Source organism: Tenrec ecaudatus, chromosome 4 (assembly GCF_050624435.1).
Source record: "Tenrec ecaudatus isolate mTenEca1 chromosome 4, mTenEca1.hap1, whole genome shotgun sequence".
Lineage (NCBI taxonomy): Eukaryota > Metazoa > Chordata > Mammalia > Afrosoricida > Tenrecidae > Tenrec > Tenrec ecaudatus.
The window spans coordinates 7,817,848-7,834,551 of record NC_134533.1 but is presented as its reverse complement, the minus strand read 5'-3'; the positions used below and the strand labels follow the sequence as shown (position 1 = coordinate 7,834,551).

Below are 16,704 nucleotides of genomic sequence, written 5' to 3'. Positions count from 1 at the left end.
GACCTTCGCCACCCCCTGCCACAGGCCAACGGTCCGATCGTGGCGGCTCGCCCTGGGTCACTCGCGCGGGTGGCGCGGCTGGCTCGTCACGCGGAAATCTTACGGGGCGTAACCAGCCGCGCGGGGCGGGAGCCGGCAGGTTCTGGGCATGCGCGGGCCCGCGGGGGGCGGAGCGCGCGGGAGCCGAGCACGACGCGTGCGCGACGGCCCGGGGCTCCGATTGGCTGCCGAAAGCTGGGGGCGGGGCCGTGAGTTCGGCGCTTCCTCCCGCCGCCGCTTCCTCGTCGCCGCCCGAGACCGCAGCTAGGCGGCCGCCGGGCTGTTGCGATCCGCGGCTGGGCTCCGAGTCGGGGCTCGAGTCGGACCGGGGCCTGGCGGAAGCGGCGGGCGCCTGCGTCCCTGCGAGGTGAGACACCCTGTCTAGGGCCCCGTGGCGGATCGGAGCTGGCCGAGCCCCGCCTGGGTATCCAGGGCATCCGAGCTTCAGTCCCCGCTTCTGAGGGTCACGGCCCGGGTCCCCGACCCGCCCAGCCCTGACCCGGAGTCGTCGGAGGACCCCCGTCTGCCCCTTCCTCCAACCTCGCAGACCCAGCCCGGAAAGCCCTTCCCCAAGGAAGAGTCCAAGGGGGAGTTTGAGTAGCCCCCCTTCTTCCCTGGACCGCCCCCCCCCCCGGTAACGCCGGCACCCCTTTCCCTCTGCAGATGGACGAGACCGAAGGCAGTGCCGGGCAGCCTGGCCCTGCGGAGCGGTCCCAGCGAAGCAGCGTGTCCTCCGTGGGAGCGCGAGGTGGGTCCTGCGGCGCCCACCCTGCTCACCGCCCTGCGACCGAGCCAGCGCTGGAGGAGGGCCGGTGGCCGGTCATCACTTTCCCTAAAAATGAGCTTTCACACGGAGTGAAGTGTCGGGAGATGTGACAGAGCCCGGGTGGCCCAGCCCTGGACCTGGTGTCGCCTGGTGCCCTGTCCTCCTTAGAGCCTCATCTACCTCAAACGTACTGTCACCGAGTCAATTCGGATTCATAGTGACCCTAGAAGACAGGATAGAACCCCATGGGTGGGTTTCCACCACTGTAACAATGAACGGGAGTACAGAGCCCCACTTGCCGGTCTCCCGCGGAGTGGGGTGGTGGTTTTGAACAGCTGACCTTGTGGATCGCAGCATAATCACGGTGCCTCCGCAGTGAAAGCCAAGTGACGCTTTCACTGACTTTTTGCTATTGCCTTCTCACAGCCCTTAGACCGCAGGTCATTTTCTGTTTCATGGAAAGGAAATTGGGCCCCAGAGGGGTTAAGTCACAGGAGCCCTGGGACCCGTGGGCTTTTGTGTGGCTGAATTCCAGCCGCCCGGAAATTCTTTTATGAGCTGGGAAGCAAGTGGCTGTTGGAGGCAGAGGGAGTCTGGCCGGAGGCCCCTCACCTGTATGGGTGATCACCGGTGCCCTCCTGCCACAGGTGCCTGCGTTTGATTGCGAGCCTTGTTTACAGATGTGATACCTGACACGCAAGCTGACGGGCAGAAGTCAGTCAGCTGGCTGTTACCAGGTTGGGCTTGAAACCCACAAAGTTAGCAGTTCAACCCAACGGCTGCAGCTCTGGAAAAAGAGGAGACAGGCTTTCTGCTCCCGTACAGGGTTACAGCAGAGGTTCTCAACCTGTGGGTCATGACCCCTTTGGGGTTCGAATGACTCTTTCACAGGGGTCACTCAATTCCTAACAGTAGCAAAATGATAGTTATGAAGTAACAACGAAAGTCATTTTATGGTTGAGGCCTTAGGAAGGTTGAGAACCACTGAGTCACAGCCTTGGGGTCCCCAGGGAGCAGTTTACTCTGCCCCGAGGAATTGCTTCCCGGCGGAATTGACTTTGATGGCCATGGGTTTCCTTGGTGTGCTTCACAAGGCCTTCCTGACCTCAGCTGTCCCCGCAGGATGCTCGACCTCTTGGGTTGGGCAGCCCCTGGCCTGCGTCAGGCCCTCCCCATGGGTCCCAGGAGTGAGTCCCGAGACTGGAGGGTCTTGGGGGAAAAGCCAGGGCCTTGCTTTACCTTACTCACCTCTTAGCCTGGCCCAGAGAGTGGCTTTCCAGCAACTGGCGGGCCCTCTCACCTTCCTTAGCCTGACACGCTAGCCATTGTCCCCGTTAGTCTCCCGCCTGTGGGATGTTCTTCAGGGCAGAAGGCGAGCAGGACTGTTGGAGTAGGGAACAGTGGTCAGCCCACTCTGAACCCCTGGAGCTTGGCGGGAGGGGCTGGCTGGTACCTGGGCTTGTGGGTGGTTTGAGGGTGAGTCCTATCAGACATAATCTCATCGAGGTTGCTCAGGGAAACTGAGACTCTGCCTCAGGCATGGAGCTTCAGTGGCTCATGGTTACTAGGGTGGGGGTCGGGGTGCCTGGGCCGGGCTGGCTGCGCCTGAACTGTGAGCCCCAGCTCACCCGGCTTGGTGTCCGTTACAGCAGCTGATGTGCTGGTATACCTGGCGGACGACACAGTGGTGCCCCTGGCCGTGGAGAACCTGCCGACGCTCAGTGCTCACGAGCTGCACCGGGTGGTCCGAGACGTCCTGCAACTCCCAGACACGGCTCTGGAGGTCTTTGCTCTCTGGCTTGTCTCCCCTCTGCTGGGTAAGACGTGGCGGTGAGAAGCCCCCACGGGGAGGGCGCTGGCCAGTTTGGGAAGAGGGGCTCTTCCGGCACATCTGACCACTGGATCCCCAGGGAAGGCTGGGCTTGGGGTTTGTGTTCCTGGCTTCGCTGCCTGCCCTTGGCCAGCCCGCTGGTGCCTGAAGAGTCTGCGTGGGCCTTGAGTGGGGGTCCCTGAGGCACAGGGAGCAGGGCTGACGGGGAGCGAGCGGGCAGAAGCAGCTGAGTTCTTTACCTTGACCTCTGCCACCTCTGAGCCATGGGAACACCACTGCCTCACGCCCTGGGGCTCAGAGCAGAACTGTGGGGCGCCTGGGTGGCCACTATGGGACTCGGGAAAGACGGGCATGGCCCAGGGCTGGGCTCAGCCTTTTCTTCAGGGAAGGAGGCCAGGAGGCAGAGGGCCTGGTTTCTGACCTTTGGATCGGCCACATTGTACCCTCTGGGAAGTTCTGGGGAAGGTGGAGGTGGAGGGTCTGTGGGGACAGTGGTCCCTATTCCTAAGGTGGCCCCTGGTGAATAGGCCTGTGAGCCAGCTGTTCAGTCAGGGGGGCGGAGCTCCCAGGGTCCTGAGGGTCAGTGCCCTGACCACCCTGAAAGCGGCTGAGAGGGCAGCCAGGGGTGGGTCCAGGTTTCCAGTGACAGCCTCCTCCCCGGGGGAGGGTGTGGGTGAGGGAGGGAGGGAGGATCACCGCCGGCCGCCCCCCAGGGCTTCCGGGTCAGCTGCGATGCTGTGGCCCTCTCCTGCCCCTTCCTGTGGGTCCTTCTTCCCCCTGGAGGCCCTCCCTTAGTGTGGGCCACTGACTCAGTCTCAGGGAAGCCAGAGGGTGGCCGTGCCTGGTTGCCTGCTCATTCGCCCCTGTCCAGCAGCAAGAGGCCCAGGGCCCATCTCTCCTCCCACTTCCTCTGCCCTTCCCCCACCCCCTCCTCTTCACATTCCTGCTCCCCTCCTGCCTGAGAGAGGCTGAATGGGCTGCTTGTGTCCCCACGGTCACTCTGGGGCGCCGCCCTGTCCAGAAGCGGACACCCACTTTGTTCCCAGAACAAACCCCCCTCCTCCAACCCATCCTGCCCTTGGGTGACATGGTGACTGATGTTCCCATTGAGACCCTCTGGGACAGGAGGGGACAGGGCCCAGAGTCACCCTTTTGACCCTGGATTTTGGAGGTGTGGCTTTCTCTGTGCTGACATCTCAGTGCAGGGCAGGGTTCCAGGGACTTCCCTTCTGGTCTCTTCCTGACTAGGGGACAGCTGGGGTGCAGGGTGGAGTGTCCCTGGGGCTCTAATCCTGGGGTTCTCAGTGCTGCTGAGCGGGCTGGAGGATTCCAGAGGAGGGTGGCTCTTGCCCTGGGGACCCATCCCCTGACCTGGGGCACTCACTGCCCTCTGCATCTCTGAGGACCCCGGCAGGCCGGGGCATGGGTGCAGTTAGTGGGCAGTTACTTCCTGGAGTGGGGGGAGGCATTATTGGGGCTCGGGCTGAGGCGGGGGCCCTGTCCTGGGGGCTGTAGCTGCCATATTAGCTCAAGATCAGGATCCAAACAGAACTGTGGGGGCCAGGCTGGCAGGACATTGTCACTAAACACATACTACACAGTGGGGCCTCAGCTCCATCCAACCAGGAGCCTGTCTTCTCACCCCGTGCTGTGACTGGGCAGGCAGCATAACCCCTCTGAGCCTCAACTGCCCCAGAGGTGACATGGGGAGAGCGGGGCACGTGGGGTGAATGCATAAGAAGCCCCCCCGAGCCCGCCCGATGGCTGCCCGTCCACAGTGCCCATGCCAGCTGTCACGTGTGTTGGCGATGGGGGTGGAGGGAGGACTGAGCCAAGGCCGCTGCCCCTCTCATCCTGCAGAGGTGCAGCTGAAGCCCAGGCACCAGCCCTACAAGCTGGGCCGCCAGTGGACTGAGCTGCTCCTACGCTTCACCGATGCACCACATGAAGACGTGGCCATGGGTCAGTGTCACCACCGCCACCAGGGGCACCCCACCCCTGCTTGGTTCCGCCCTGGTTTGGGTGCCCACTGAGGCCTCTGCTGGAGAGGGCGTCTCCCTAGGGCTCGGGCAGGGAGGGGGCCCCTAAGCACGTGCTGGGTGGTGACGCAGTCTCTCCCCCCAGATGAGCCTTCCCTGCAGTTCCGAAGGAACGTGTTTTTCCCAAAGCGGCGGGAACTCCAGGTGAGGCCACGTAGAACCCTGGTTCCGGGGCCTGTGCTCAGCGCCCTGGTCCCTGCCGCCCAGCTTAGCAGCCCCGTCCCCCCCGCGGCCCGCAGATCCGAGACGAGGAGGTCTTGCGGCTGCTCTACGAGGAGGCCAAAGCCAACGTGCTGACGGTGCGCTACCCATGCGACCTGGAGGACTGTGAGGCCCTGGGCGCCCTCGTGTGCCGCCTGCAGCTCGGGCCCTACCAGCCCGGCCAGCCCACCTCCGGCAGCCTGCGGTGAGAGCCCAGGCTGGGCACTCGGGTGGGGCTCAGCCCTGGGCCCTCGCTGCCCACTCTGCTCGGACCGTCCTGGGGAGACTCGCCAGGGAGCAGGGTCTGTGGCCTGAGGAGCCCTGGATAGGATAGAGAGGGTACACTGTGACCCCAGACTCCAGGGACAGTCCCAGATAGGGTGGACGGTAGAGCTGGGGGCCACAGGCAGGGGACCCACTGTTGTGACCCCCAGTCCTAGTGACAGGCTCAGGGCCCAGCTCTGGGGGTGGCTTTCCTAGACCTGACACTCCCATCCCCAAGAAGCCCTGAGTTCCCTTGGGCTCCGTGGAGGAGGGGCTCCCTTGAGGGAGGCAGGGCAGCTGTTATGGGGTGCCACAGGTACAGAGGGTGCAGTAGGTGGAGGCAGGACCAGTGAGTGGGGAGCCAGGGGGCAGGGAGGGTGCCCGTTGATGGTGACCCCAGAAGGTGGGGGAGGAGCCTGAGCAGGCAGGGAGGGGCCAGGTGCTGTCAGCAGGGCGGGCAATCCGGGACATCACTCAGTCCCATGTACCCACATACCGATGTGGAAACTGGCGGAGCAGGTCAGAGAACGGCTGGGCCACGGGCTGGTGGGCAGCCTTTCAACTCCAGAGACTGCTCTCTGGCAAAAGGCTGGGTGTGAGCCATGCTCTCTGTCTGTGTGTCTTTCCATGACCTAGGCCTCCCCTCCTGTGCTCTGGCGTGGGAGAGCTGCATCCCTTTCCCTGCCTGCTCCACACCCCCGCCCCAGTCACGTCACTCCCAGAGCACCAGACTGGTGGCCCCGGGAGCAGGACCAAGCAGGCAGGGCAGCAGTGGGGTCTGTGGTCAGTGTCTGGGTTGGGGCCTTGGTGTTCCTCCAGTCCCTCCTGCTCTGGAGGTTGCTTGCCCACCCTTGCCCTCACCCCTGTCGCCCTCGGGCCCCAAGCCAGGTCCCCCAGCCCAGCGAGGCCCCCTCACCTCCTGGAGCTGAACATTGGTCTCCTCCATCTCCAGGGAGAAGCTGGACTCCTTCCTGCCAGCCCACCTGTGCCGGCGGAGCCCCAGGCTCTTCGCCGCCCTCCGGGGCCGAGGCACCAAGGCAGGGGCTGGCGAGCAGGGCCTGCTGAAGGCCTATCAGGAGGTCAAAGACATGGTCTGCGGCGAGCATGAGACCCCCCTGAGCACCCACTACCGCGCCTACCTCCTCAAGTGCCACGAGCTGCCCTTCTATGGGTGAGTGCCTGGCTCCCATCCACCTTGACTGAGCCACTGCCCACCTTCGTGGGTGGCCATAACCGCAGGGGTCTCCTCTGTCCCGGACTCTGGCGGAGCCTCGACCTTACCTGAGGCAGGGCTTGACTTTTCACCTCAGGCTCCAAGCCTCACCTCTCCCATCTCAGGTGAGAACACCTCTGAGCAGTCTGGAGGTTCCTGGGCTACTGACCTGGGCCTTCCATCTAGCACTGTGTGCGGGCGTCTGCTGCCTAGAGCTTGTCCAGGGAGGTCCTTGGGACCCCTCAGGCCGCTGAGCAGCCCGCCTCCACGCCTGTGACGCACACACACGTTAGTGAAGGGGGAGCCCCAGTGTCTTGTAAGGTTCCAGGTGATGTGGGGCGGAGAGGAGGCAGGTGGTACTGGAAGGTGGCGGGTGAGCAGAGGAGATGAGGGAGAGGGCCCAGGGAAAAGCCCTAGGGTGGAGCTGGGGGCTGATGGGGCCAGTCCTGCAGGACTGAGGGCCACCCAGGAGACTCAGGCTTTGACTGAGTGAGGTGGTGAGGTGCTGGTGTGACCTGGCTCTTAGGCCATGAGGAGCGGACAGCACAGTGATTGATGATGAGTCCACAGAAGGACGGACGGGACATGGGGTTTGGGGTAGGAGGCACAGCCTGGTTGGCAGTTGAGGTCCCAGGTCTCAGCACCCAGCCTCTCGGACCCCCAATCAGGCCTCCCAGATCTGGCTGCAGCAGAGCCGAGACCCTTAGGGCCTGTTCTTAGTGCTGGTGGGCAGCCCCTCAGGTTGCATACCCCCTTCACCCCCCCCCCAGGTGTGCCTTCTTCCACGGTGAGGTGGACAAGCTGCCCCAGGGCTTCCTGCACCGGGGTGGCCGTAAGCCAGTGACGGTGGCCATCAGTCTGGAGGGTGTGCATGTCATCGACAGCAGGGAGAAGGTACCCTGGGGGGTCTCTGGTATCAGCTCTTCTGCTCAGTGTGCTTGGGGTGCTGCAGCTGGGGTTGCTGCTCAGACCCCCTCGGGGAGAAAGGCCCCATTACTGGGGCCCCTCAGCTGTCCAGCTTCTCCCCGACGCAGCCCCCCGAGCCTCTGTTGCTGGGGTGGGGTGGAGGAGCAGCCACTGCTGGTCAGATGTGTCCCTTGGGGAAAAGGCCCCTCCCTGGTGGGGCTTTTCCAGTTGTAAAGATGTCCCCAGATGATAGGGGGGGGGGGAACCATTCGTAGTAGGGGCCAAGTTTCCAGCCCCCTGGGCCACATCCCCTTTTTGAGGCTCTGAGGGAATGAAGCTGGGATACCTTACCCCCTCCTCCCCCGAGTAAGGGATGGGTGGATCTAGATTCTGTCTCACAAAGTTAAAGATCCTCTTGGTGGCAGAGCCCAGTGGGACAGGGGACAGGCCTACTGAGTTCCAACCTCATCCTGCCCCCTGTCTCCCCCCCCCCCTCACCCCCAGCACGTTCTGCTGGGCCTGTCCTTCCAGGAGCTCTCGTGGGACCACACGTCCCCCGAGGAGGAGGAGGCCGTGCTGTGGCTGGAGTTCGACGGGGAGAGCGAGGGCACACCTGTCAACAAGCTCCTCAAGGTCTACTCCAAGCAGGTAGGGGCGCTGGGAGGGCAGGCTGAGCCCCTGCTGACCCTGCACTGGACAGCCTGGGCCAAGATGCTACTCCTGGGCATGGGGTCAGGGCAGCCGTGGGTGGCTTGGCTGTCCACTGGGGTCAGGCCAGGGGCCATCTGTCCACCATGAGGCCCTACTGCCCTTCTCTACCCACCAGCTGGACAGTAGGTGGAGAAGCTCGGGATTTCCCTCCCATCTCCCCTCCACTCTCCTTTCATCAGGGGCCCTCAGTCCTGCTCAGGGGTGTTCCTGCCCCGCCTCTGAACCCCCATCTCCCCAAAACGCCTGCCCCTCCTGCCATCATTCCTCAGACCCTTCTAGAGCATCATCCCCTCCGCCCTGCCCCCCAGCTTTCCCCGCTTTCCTTTCTGGGTCCGTGGTGTGTTTTCCCATGTCGGAGAAACACAGGCATGTCTGTCTGTGGCGGCTTCCCTGCCATCACGGAAGGACTGGGCCTGGGCCTGCCATGCCTCATGCTGGCCCTGTCCTCTGCAGGCCGAGCTGATGAGCAGCCTCATTGAGTACTGCATCGAGCTGAACCAAGCCGTGGAGCCCCCCGCCCCCCAGGACTTAGGGTCTGGCCCCACCACAGCCCCAGGCTCCTCGCCACCTCCCCCACAACAGCGCCCCAAGCTGCGGCGGCAAGGCAGCGTGGTCTGCAGCCGGATCCAGCACCTGGCCACCATCGACTATGTGGACGACGGTAAGCAGCCCCACGTGAGTCCACGCTGGCTCCCTCTTGCACCGCGAGGGTAGCACTGGCGGAGCTCAGGGAGCCAAGGTTAGACAGTGCCCATGACAGCACCATCCAGAGCGGAGGAACGCCAGCCACGGGGAACCTCGGAGTAAGGCCATGGGCTGACCACAGAGCCACATCCTGGGGCTCAGTGTGGCTGGGGCCCTGGTGGGGCCTTTGACTCCCGTACGCAGTGACTGACCGCAGTGTTGGAGGGGGTAGTCCGCTGAGGGGGGCTGGCTCCCCAGCATCTGGGGAAATGCGAGTAAACTCAAGAAGTCAGCACACCGGTGACATTCGGTCCGTCCTGTAGCCAACCACATCAAGTCCGTGTCGCCTGTTTGGTTTTGACAAACAAGGTGGCAGAGTTGTCGGGGGCCGTCAGGTCAGCTCCAACCCGGAGACCCTGCTTTCGGCGGGGCGAGCCCGGCCAGCGCCATCCTCCCCCAGGTCTGTCTGAGCCTGTGGTTGCAGCCACAGGTCAGCTGGCTGAGGGCCTTCCTCTCCTTCGCCGTCCCTCCACTTAACCAGTACTAGTGTCCTTCTCCAGGGACTGGTCTCTGCTGGCAACAGGTGCAAAGTCTGTGAGACAACATCTCTCTGTCCTGGCCTCTGGCTGTGCGTCTTCCAAGACAGCCGTGGCTTTTTGGCAGGCCGTGGGACTCTTCAGGATTGTGTGCTGACTCTCGATTGATGGAACGCACCGGGTCTTCTTCGGTCTCCCTCATTCAGTGTCCAAAAGAACAATGCCCACGCACAGGAGGGAGGTGGCTGAAAACGCCACAGCCTCAGCCGCGCCCCCTCCGTCCTCCCAGTGGCAGCCTTGCTTCCCCTCCCCCCCACTTTGAGTAGGTCCCAGGCAGTACACGGACTCCCGTGAGAAGCAGGGTGTTAATGTGGGGAGTCTAGCTAGCCAAGGGGCACGTGGGGGCTTTCCCGCAAGCCCAAAGTGATTGCCAAATAGGTTTTTGTTGTTTTTTTTGAAGGTGGTGAGGATAAGATCCTATTAGTATAAAGACAAGTAGAAATAGCGCGTCAGAGGGAGAAGACACCCCTCAACCTTGGAAAAGCCAGGGGGGACGTCTCTGTCATAGAACAACTAAGAGCTACTTGCCCCCGCAACCATGTCAGGTCATGTCTGTAGGGAGGCCCACTGGCCAGCCCTGAGTTCGGCCCGGCATAATCAAGATGGCAGTGGTCTGTGCCTGGCAGGAAGCTGGTTGAGGCTCTTGACCTTGCCAGAGCGGAGCTGCCAGCAGCTGGTCTGAGCAGATACTCGTCCGATGGGTTTGGGGCTCCTGCTGCCCTTCACAGCCCTCTGCAACCCGGGTTCATATTCTAGCTCTGATGCACTTGTCATCTTTACACCACACATGCTGGTGTGCTGCTTCTGGGTGGACCTAGCTGGCGCCTCGCTTAGGATGGGAGGCTTGTATGTGACAGTGATCTGCATTTATAGAACATCATGGCCACAAAATTATGATGCATTTGAAATAATCTGGTAACAGAGCAATAGGTAGATGCAAAACTCTGTGTGTGTGTGTGTGTGTGTGTGTGTGTGTGTGTGTGTGTGTGTGTAAGAGAGATACACCACAGCTATGATCAGTTACTGTAGCTCTTACTCGTCCTCCTTTGTATCTCTCTGTAGCATTTCAGTTGTTACAGTGGACAGGTCATTTGTATAATCATAGCGCCCTGTTTGACCATGGTTGTAAGTGGCACAGTGGTTAAAGCACTCAGCCACGAACCCAAACGGTGGCAGTTCAAACCCATCGGCTCTGTAGGAAGAAGACGTGCCTGTCAGCGTCTGTAGACACTGACCCCCTTAGATGCCTCGGGGTCACAGGGCGTGTGTGCCAACTCTCTGGCAGCGGGAGGGAGGGGTCTCCCACACTGTTTCTGTGGTATGGGTGTGGCACAGAAAGGTTTCCCCGGACCCTTAGTGCCTGGCCTGGTAGCTCATGGCTAGTTTTCAGCTATTATGAGCCACCTACCCACTGTCATCAGGTTGATTCCAACTCAGAAACCCAGTAGAACAAAGTAGAGCTCACTGGTCCTTGGGCTAAGTCTTGGATTGCCCCATAGGCCTTAGACGGTAATTCCTCTCAAGAGCAAACGGCTTCAACTTTCTCCCCCCGAGGGGCTGGATGCTCAACCCCCTGTGCCAGCCACCGGGGCCCTTGAAAGGATGCCCTGTGACGTCATCCTTTTAGAATCCCAGCAATGGTGCAGAGCTCAAGGCTTTCTGCCCGTGGTCGCCCTATTGACCACAGGATTGGGGGTCCACCCGGAGGCCCGAGGGAGCTGTCCAGAGGGGTCAGCCCTCAGACCCTGGGGAGTAGAGCCCCTCTCTCGTTTTTCATTTTTATTGCTAAAAACTCATTTTACTGGGGGCTCCTTTAGCTGAAAACAGCCCGTCCATCCATTGTGTCAGCACATTTGTACACAGGTGGCCACCATCAGTTTCAAAACGTTTTCTTTCTGCTTGAGCCCCTGGCATCGGCTCTTCTTTCCCTCCCCCCCCCCCCGTGGATCCCTGATAAATTATAAATCATTGTTTTCATATCTCACACCGGCTGCTGGCTCCCTTCACTCATATTTCTGTTGTTCGTCCCTGGAGTGGAGGTGGGGGTGGGGGGGGCGTTAGAATTCAGTCATAGTCGGTTCCCTGTTTCTCCTCCTCTTCCCCCACCTTCCCTCTACCCACATGGTATCGCTACTCCCAATACTGTTCCTGATTCCGTGTGCCAAGAGCTCTTAGCTGTACCAGTGTACATGCTTCAGTCTAGCCAGATTTGTACAGTAGAGCTGGGGTCATGACAGTGGGGGGAGGAGCATTAAAGGACTAGAGCAGGGGTGTCAGACTGGCAGCCTATGGCTGCATGCAGCCCCCGAGGTAATTTTTTGTGACCTACGATGCTCTAAAATAAAATGAAAATAGAAAAACTGTGATGCTTAGGGGAGATCGAGGCAATACCGTACACACAATTCCCTCCTTACATTTTATTTCAGAGCTTCATGGGCCACAAACAATTTCCTTGGGGGCTGCATGCGACCTGCAGGCTGCCAGTTTGACATCCCTGAAGTAGAGGAAGGTTGTGTGTTCCATCGGTGCTGTGCTGCACCCTGGCTGCCTCGTCCCTTCCTTGTGACCCTTCTGCTAGGGGATGTCCAATTGTCTGCAGATGGGCTTTGGGTCTCCACTCTGACCCCCATCATTTGCATCAATATATTTGTTTGTTTTGGGTCTTCTGAGACCTGATCCTGTCGATACAGGCTGGTGTGCTTCTTCCATGTGGGCTTTGTTGCTTCCCTGCTAGATGGCTGCTTGTATATTTTCAAGCCTTTAAGACCCCCTAGGCCATGTCTGTTAATAGCCGGACACCATTAGCTTTCTTCACCACATTTTCCTGTGCACCCACTTTGACTTCAGCGATTGTGTTGGAAAGGTGAGCATCACAGGATGCCAGGTTAGTAGAACAAAGTGCTCGTGCATAGAGGGAGGACTTGAGTGGAAACCCAATGCCCATCTGCTACATTAATGCTTAACTTAACCTATAAACATATGTACATGGCCCTAGATCCCTATCATTGTATATTAATATATTTACATTTGTGCATGCCTATATTTACACCTCTACAAATGTCTTTTGCCTCCTAGTTCTTTCCTCTATTTCTTTTTACTTTCCTCTTTTTCCTGTCCCACTGTCATGTTTGCCCTTCATTTGACTCTCAGTACTTTTTCTCCGCTACTTTGCACTTGATCAAACCCCACCAGCCATTCTACTGCCTCTTCGCCATCGGAGTTGCTGCCCTCCTTGCCCACTGGCGAGAGGAGCATGGGTCAGCGTGTGCCAGTCGGCAGCCCCGGGCTGTGGACAGCCTTCTCACTGACAACAATTACTTGCCTTTACTGTTCAGGGAATCTGCCCTCACTGGGAACCGACACGTATCTGCAACAACTTCGTCACCGTCACCGTCCCTGTCCCTCTCAACACATGTCACTTGTTTGGGGAACAGGCTTTGAGCCTTTCCTGGCCCTCAGCCAAATCCAGAACACTGCCGTCTGGACGCAGGCCAACCGCACGGCTGCCGCCCGGTCCCTGCTGATGTTGACGTCCCTCCACCCAGCTGCACCCCTGCTCCGTGGGGCCGAGGCCGCGGCACATGGCGACCGCAGCCAGGGCCACAGCTTCCCCCTGGAGGCGGCTGGCGGGCTCAAACAGCGGAGCTCCTAGCTCGCAGCCACGGGGCTCAGCCTGCCCTCACGCCTCTGCCTGGGAGGATCTTTGTTTTTTCAGCCTCTGACTGTGCCCGAGGGACCGTTCCCAGGGCAGATTCGGTTCCCGTTGCTCCTCCGTGTGCCCATGTCCGTTTCTGTGACCCGCATTGCCCTCAGTGAGACGGCTTCCCAGGTCCTCCCTGGTTTCTGTATTTCTGTTTGTCCTTCTTCCCCACCCTGTCCTTGCGCGCTGTGCTGTGGGGCCAGTCCGGCCCTCTTGTGCCCAGGGGCATGCCCCTCAGCGCATGACCGTTGTCATTGTGCGCCTTGTGCATTTCAGCTGCTTCTTTATTGTGAACGAGGTTCTCTTTGTTGTGCGTTCACTTTAACGGCTTTCCAAGCGCTTCATCCCCGGTCACGCAGCCCGTCCCCCCGCCTGTCCGTGGTCACCGCATGCAGTTCCAGAGCGTGTTCCTCTCCGCCTGCTCAGGGCGGCTCACGCCATTCTTGTTTCTTGCCGTGGCCAAGTGCGCCACAAACCCGTCTCCACGCCCACAGCTTCGACGTGGATGAGCCTGCTCGCGCGGCACCCGTTCCCGAGCCCGTCCTCCAGGTGGCTCCGCCGCCATGAACATCCACAGCTCCTCCCCCTCCGCCCCCGGGAGCCCAGGGCCGAGTCGGGGTTCCTTCTCTGTTAAGTCGCTTTCTGGCTATGGGGCGTCAGCGTTCCAGTCGGCAGTGTCAACTGCTTCTCAAAGTCCTCCAGTGGCTGGCCTCATGAGCCCTTCGGTTCTTGTCTTCCACTTCACTCACGTCAACACCTGTCAGTTCCCCCATCTATCGCTTCCTCCGCCCTTCCTTGTCCAGCCCCACTATAGTAACCTAGGAGGCCCCCGTTAGCCCCCCGAGATGTTGGGGGCCTTTTGTTTGCCTGCTCTGCTCCTCAATAAGCCAGCCAAAGCTTCCCCGACCCCACAGCCAGCCCAGCCTTGCGTGCGAACCTGCTTCCCCTCACGTGAGAGGTCGCCACCCTGTCACTGGGGCAGGCGGTGCAGCGAGCTAAGGCTCAGAAAGATGGCAGGGGTGACGTGGGGGGACTCCCGGGGGCTCCTCCTCAGCGCGCTTCTCCACCCCGCAGGCAAGGAGATCAAGCGCGTGAAGCCCAAGCGCACCACGTCCTTCTTCAGCCGGCAGCTCTCCTCGGGCCCGGGGAGCTACAGCGTGGTGCAGACCGCCGACAGCCTGGAGCAGGGCTGAGGGCAGCCGCCTGCAGAGGCCTCTGGGGGCCCAGACCCTGCCCTCCTTCCCTGGGGCACCGGCAGACCCAGGAAGTCCCTGAGGGTGGAAGGTGTGAGTGAGCTGGGGACACCCTATGGCTCTGGGCCCCAAGCTGTCCCGACCATGGACCCGTGAGTGGTGGGCTCATCAGGACCCTTGGCCAGCCTCCTCCCTTCCCCCATGCCCCCCCCCAGACTTCTCTGCGCCCCTCAAGACGGACAGTGCCCCTGCTCTGAAGTGCCTGCTGCTGTCTCACCCAGTGGCCTCTGGTGACGGGGAGCCGAGGCCCTGCAGGTCTGTCGGTGCCTCTGTCTTTGCCCTGGACTCTGGTGACCCTTTCCCACGTTCCTTCTGGCCTTCCGCACCACCACCATCACCCTGCCAGGCTGGGCCTCTCCCCCCACACCTGAACCATAGCAGAACGTGAGGTGATGAGGACCCCACAGCCTCCTCAGGAGACTGGTCTCGCCACCGTGTCCTCTGGCACAATGGGGTCACTGTGTCTCCTGCTGGGCGTTCTGCTGGGACTAGCGGGAGACCCCCAGGTCTCCCCGGCATGAACTGCGCTGGCCGGAGAGGAAAGTGCCTTTTATGACGTCGCTGTGCTGGAGCGGAGCTGTCCTGTGAAGAAACGTCACCCCCCGCACACACACTCGCTGCTCCAAGGAAAGCCCCTCTCCACCACGGCCTTCTTGTGTGCATCGACTTCCACTCAGCGGAGCCTGTCCCCGGAGCAGCGAGAGGGAGGAGATGCCACGTCGCCTACACCGCAGCGCCCGGAATTGGAGGCACAGGACCCTGCCAGGCCTCTGCTGCTTAGGAGAGACGGTGAGATGCAGGTGACCAGCTCTTCCATTGGACTCTGCCCTCCTGGACACACACCCACCCACCCCACCACCCCTTTCCCGAGGAGCCTGCCCCAGGGGGCGGCTCTCCTAGGTAGGTGGGGGAGTGGGGTTCCTGCATGCTTCCTGGGCCTTCCCGTTGGAAGCAGACAGGGCCCGGCTTCCCAGGGCTGATGTCCCAGTGGACAGGGGACCCAGCCGACACCTTTGTGACATGAACATTCCAGGGGAGCTTGTCTCCTCCACAGCAACTTTGCCAAACCAAACCAATGGGAGGGCGGGGGTGTGGTGTGTGTGTGTGTGTGTGTGTGTGTGTGTGTGTGTGTGTACACTCTACCCAGTTGCCACATCTTGTGACAGCTGCCCTGCCTGGCCCAGCCAGTTCTCCCGGGTCTCCTGGCCCTGCCATCCTTGTCCCCGACTGTGTGGGCTCTGGGCGCCTCTCACCTGCCAGGCAGGCCTGGTTCAGGTGCGCGTGTTCACACTCGGGACTGTTTACACACACGGTGTTGCCTGCGGCTTCTCTGTCACCTGACGTCTGCTGTGCTGGCCCTCACCCTTCGGGACAAAGCAGGTTTTTACTAAATGCCCTTGACTCATCCTTCAGAGACTCTCCTGTCTGTGCACGGGGGAGGTTTCCGAGGGGAGGTGATGAGGCTTGTTACAGCCTGGCGATTGGTTTCTGTTAACTCCTGCTCTGAGCTGGTGCCAGTGGGCCCCGGGTCATACCTCCTCCTCCAGGAGCTCCCGTCGATGATGGGGCATAAGGGTTTGGGGTCCTTGCAGCGAAGGCGAGAGCCGATGGCAGACCCAGCTGGTCTGTGACCACTCCCACTCGGGACCCTGTGCTGCTCTCAACGCCGCCACTTCTGGGGGCGACACCAGCCCCTCTTTATACCTGGGGTCTGCCTGGACATGCTGCCCAGACCCTGCTGGGTGCCAGCACCCAGTCCCTTGTGGTCCAGGTCTAGGGCTTGCTGCCATGGTTCCTGGTCCCAACACGGAGAGCCCACAGAGGGCTTGGGAGCAGGGAGCTGCAGCCCCTGGCTGACTGCCTGGACACCATTTGGGGCTCAGGTCACATGGTGGAAGTTTCCAGAGATGGATGAGTAAAATCCTCATCCTTCCTGCTGTGGGTGGCCCAGAGAGCAGTCCTGCTGGACCACCAAGGTAAGAAGCAGTGCTCAGCCTCTGGTCCCGAGGGCCTGGGCAGCGCCTCTGTTTCCTGCCTCTGTGAGAGGGTGGCTGGGCAGTTTCCAGTCTGGCCCGAAAGAAACACGTAATCTTCATCTCTAAGCTCCCTGGGAAGGTGGGAGGGACAGTGGGCCACAAGAGGCTGCTGTGATGGCCCAGCCACCCCATCCTGATGCGGGGAAGGAGCCCCAACAATTGGGTCATACGGCACAGAGCCCCTTTCTGTGACCTTGGCCATGCCACTCAGTCCTGCCACAGTAACAGTGGATTGGAACGGGTATGGCCCCGCTCCTAGTCAGAGGAGTCAGCAGGGCTGCCTTCCTGGCCGGACTTCCCAGGGGATTCCCCCCTGTCCTTTCTTTTCTCCAGCTGAGCACCAGGGACAAGGTGCTGGCGTGGTCCCATGCCAGGGTCATGGGGAGCTCCATCTGGGTCAAAGCTGAGTCCCCACCCGCAGACCACTTAACTGTCCCGCTGTCTGTCCTGGGCTGGGTACCGCTT

The 16,704-nt window shown here is 61.0% G+C and overlaps 1 protein-coding gene across 3 annotated transcripts; it reads left to right on the top strand.

Annotated features, from left to right (window-relative positions):
* The first annotated feature begins 257 nt into the window (after positions 1 to 257).
* Positions 258 to 15,595, top strand: FRMD8 (FERM domain containing 8). 3 transcript variants are annotated; one of them, XM_075545427.1, is made up of 11 exons: positions 258 to 406; positions 703 to 787; positions 2,458 to 2,622; positions 4,497 to 4,598; positions 4,761 to 4,819; positions 4,915 to 5,081; positions 6,093 to 6,311; positions 7,124 to 7,247; positions 7,764 to 7,907; positions 8,424 to 8,631; positions 14,025 to 15,595. In XM_075545427.1, exons 2-11 carry the CDS (start codon positions 703 to 705, stop codon positions 14,141 to 14,143), a joined length of 1,392 nt encoding a protein of 463 aa, XP_075401542.1. In that variant the 5' UTR covers positions 258 to 406; the 3' UTR covers positions 14,144 to 15,595. The 3 variants fall into 3 exon arrangements, with proteins under 3 accessions (XP_075401542.1, XP_075401543.1, XP_075401541.1); XM_075545426.1 differs by having other exon boundaries at positions 259 to 406; positions 2,455 to 2,622; XM_075545428.1 differs by lacking the exon at positions 4,497 to 4,598 and having other exon boundaries at positions 2,455 to 2,622.
* Positions 15,596 to 16,704: the final 1,109 nt, after the last annotated feature.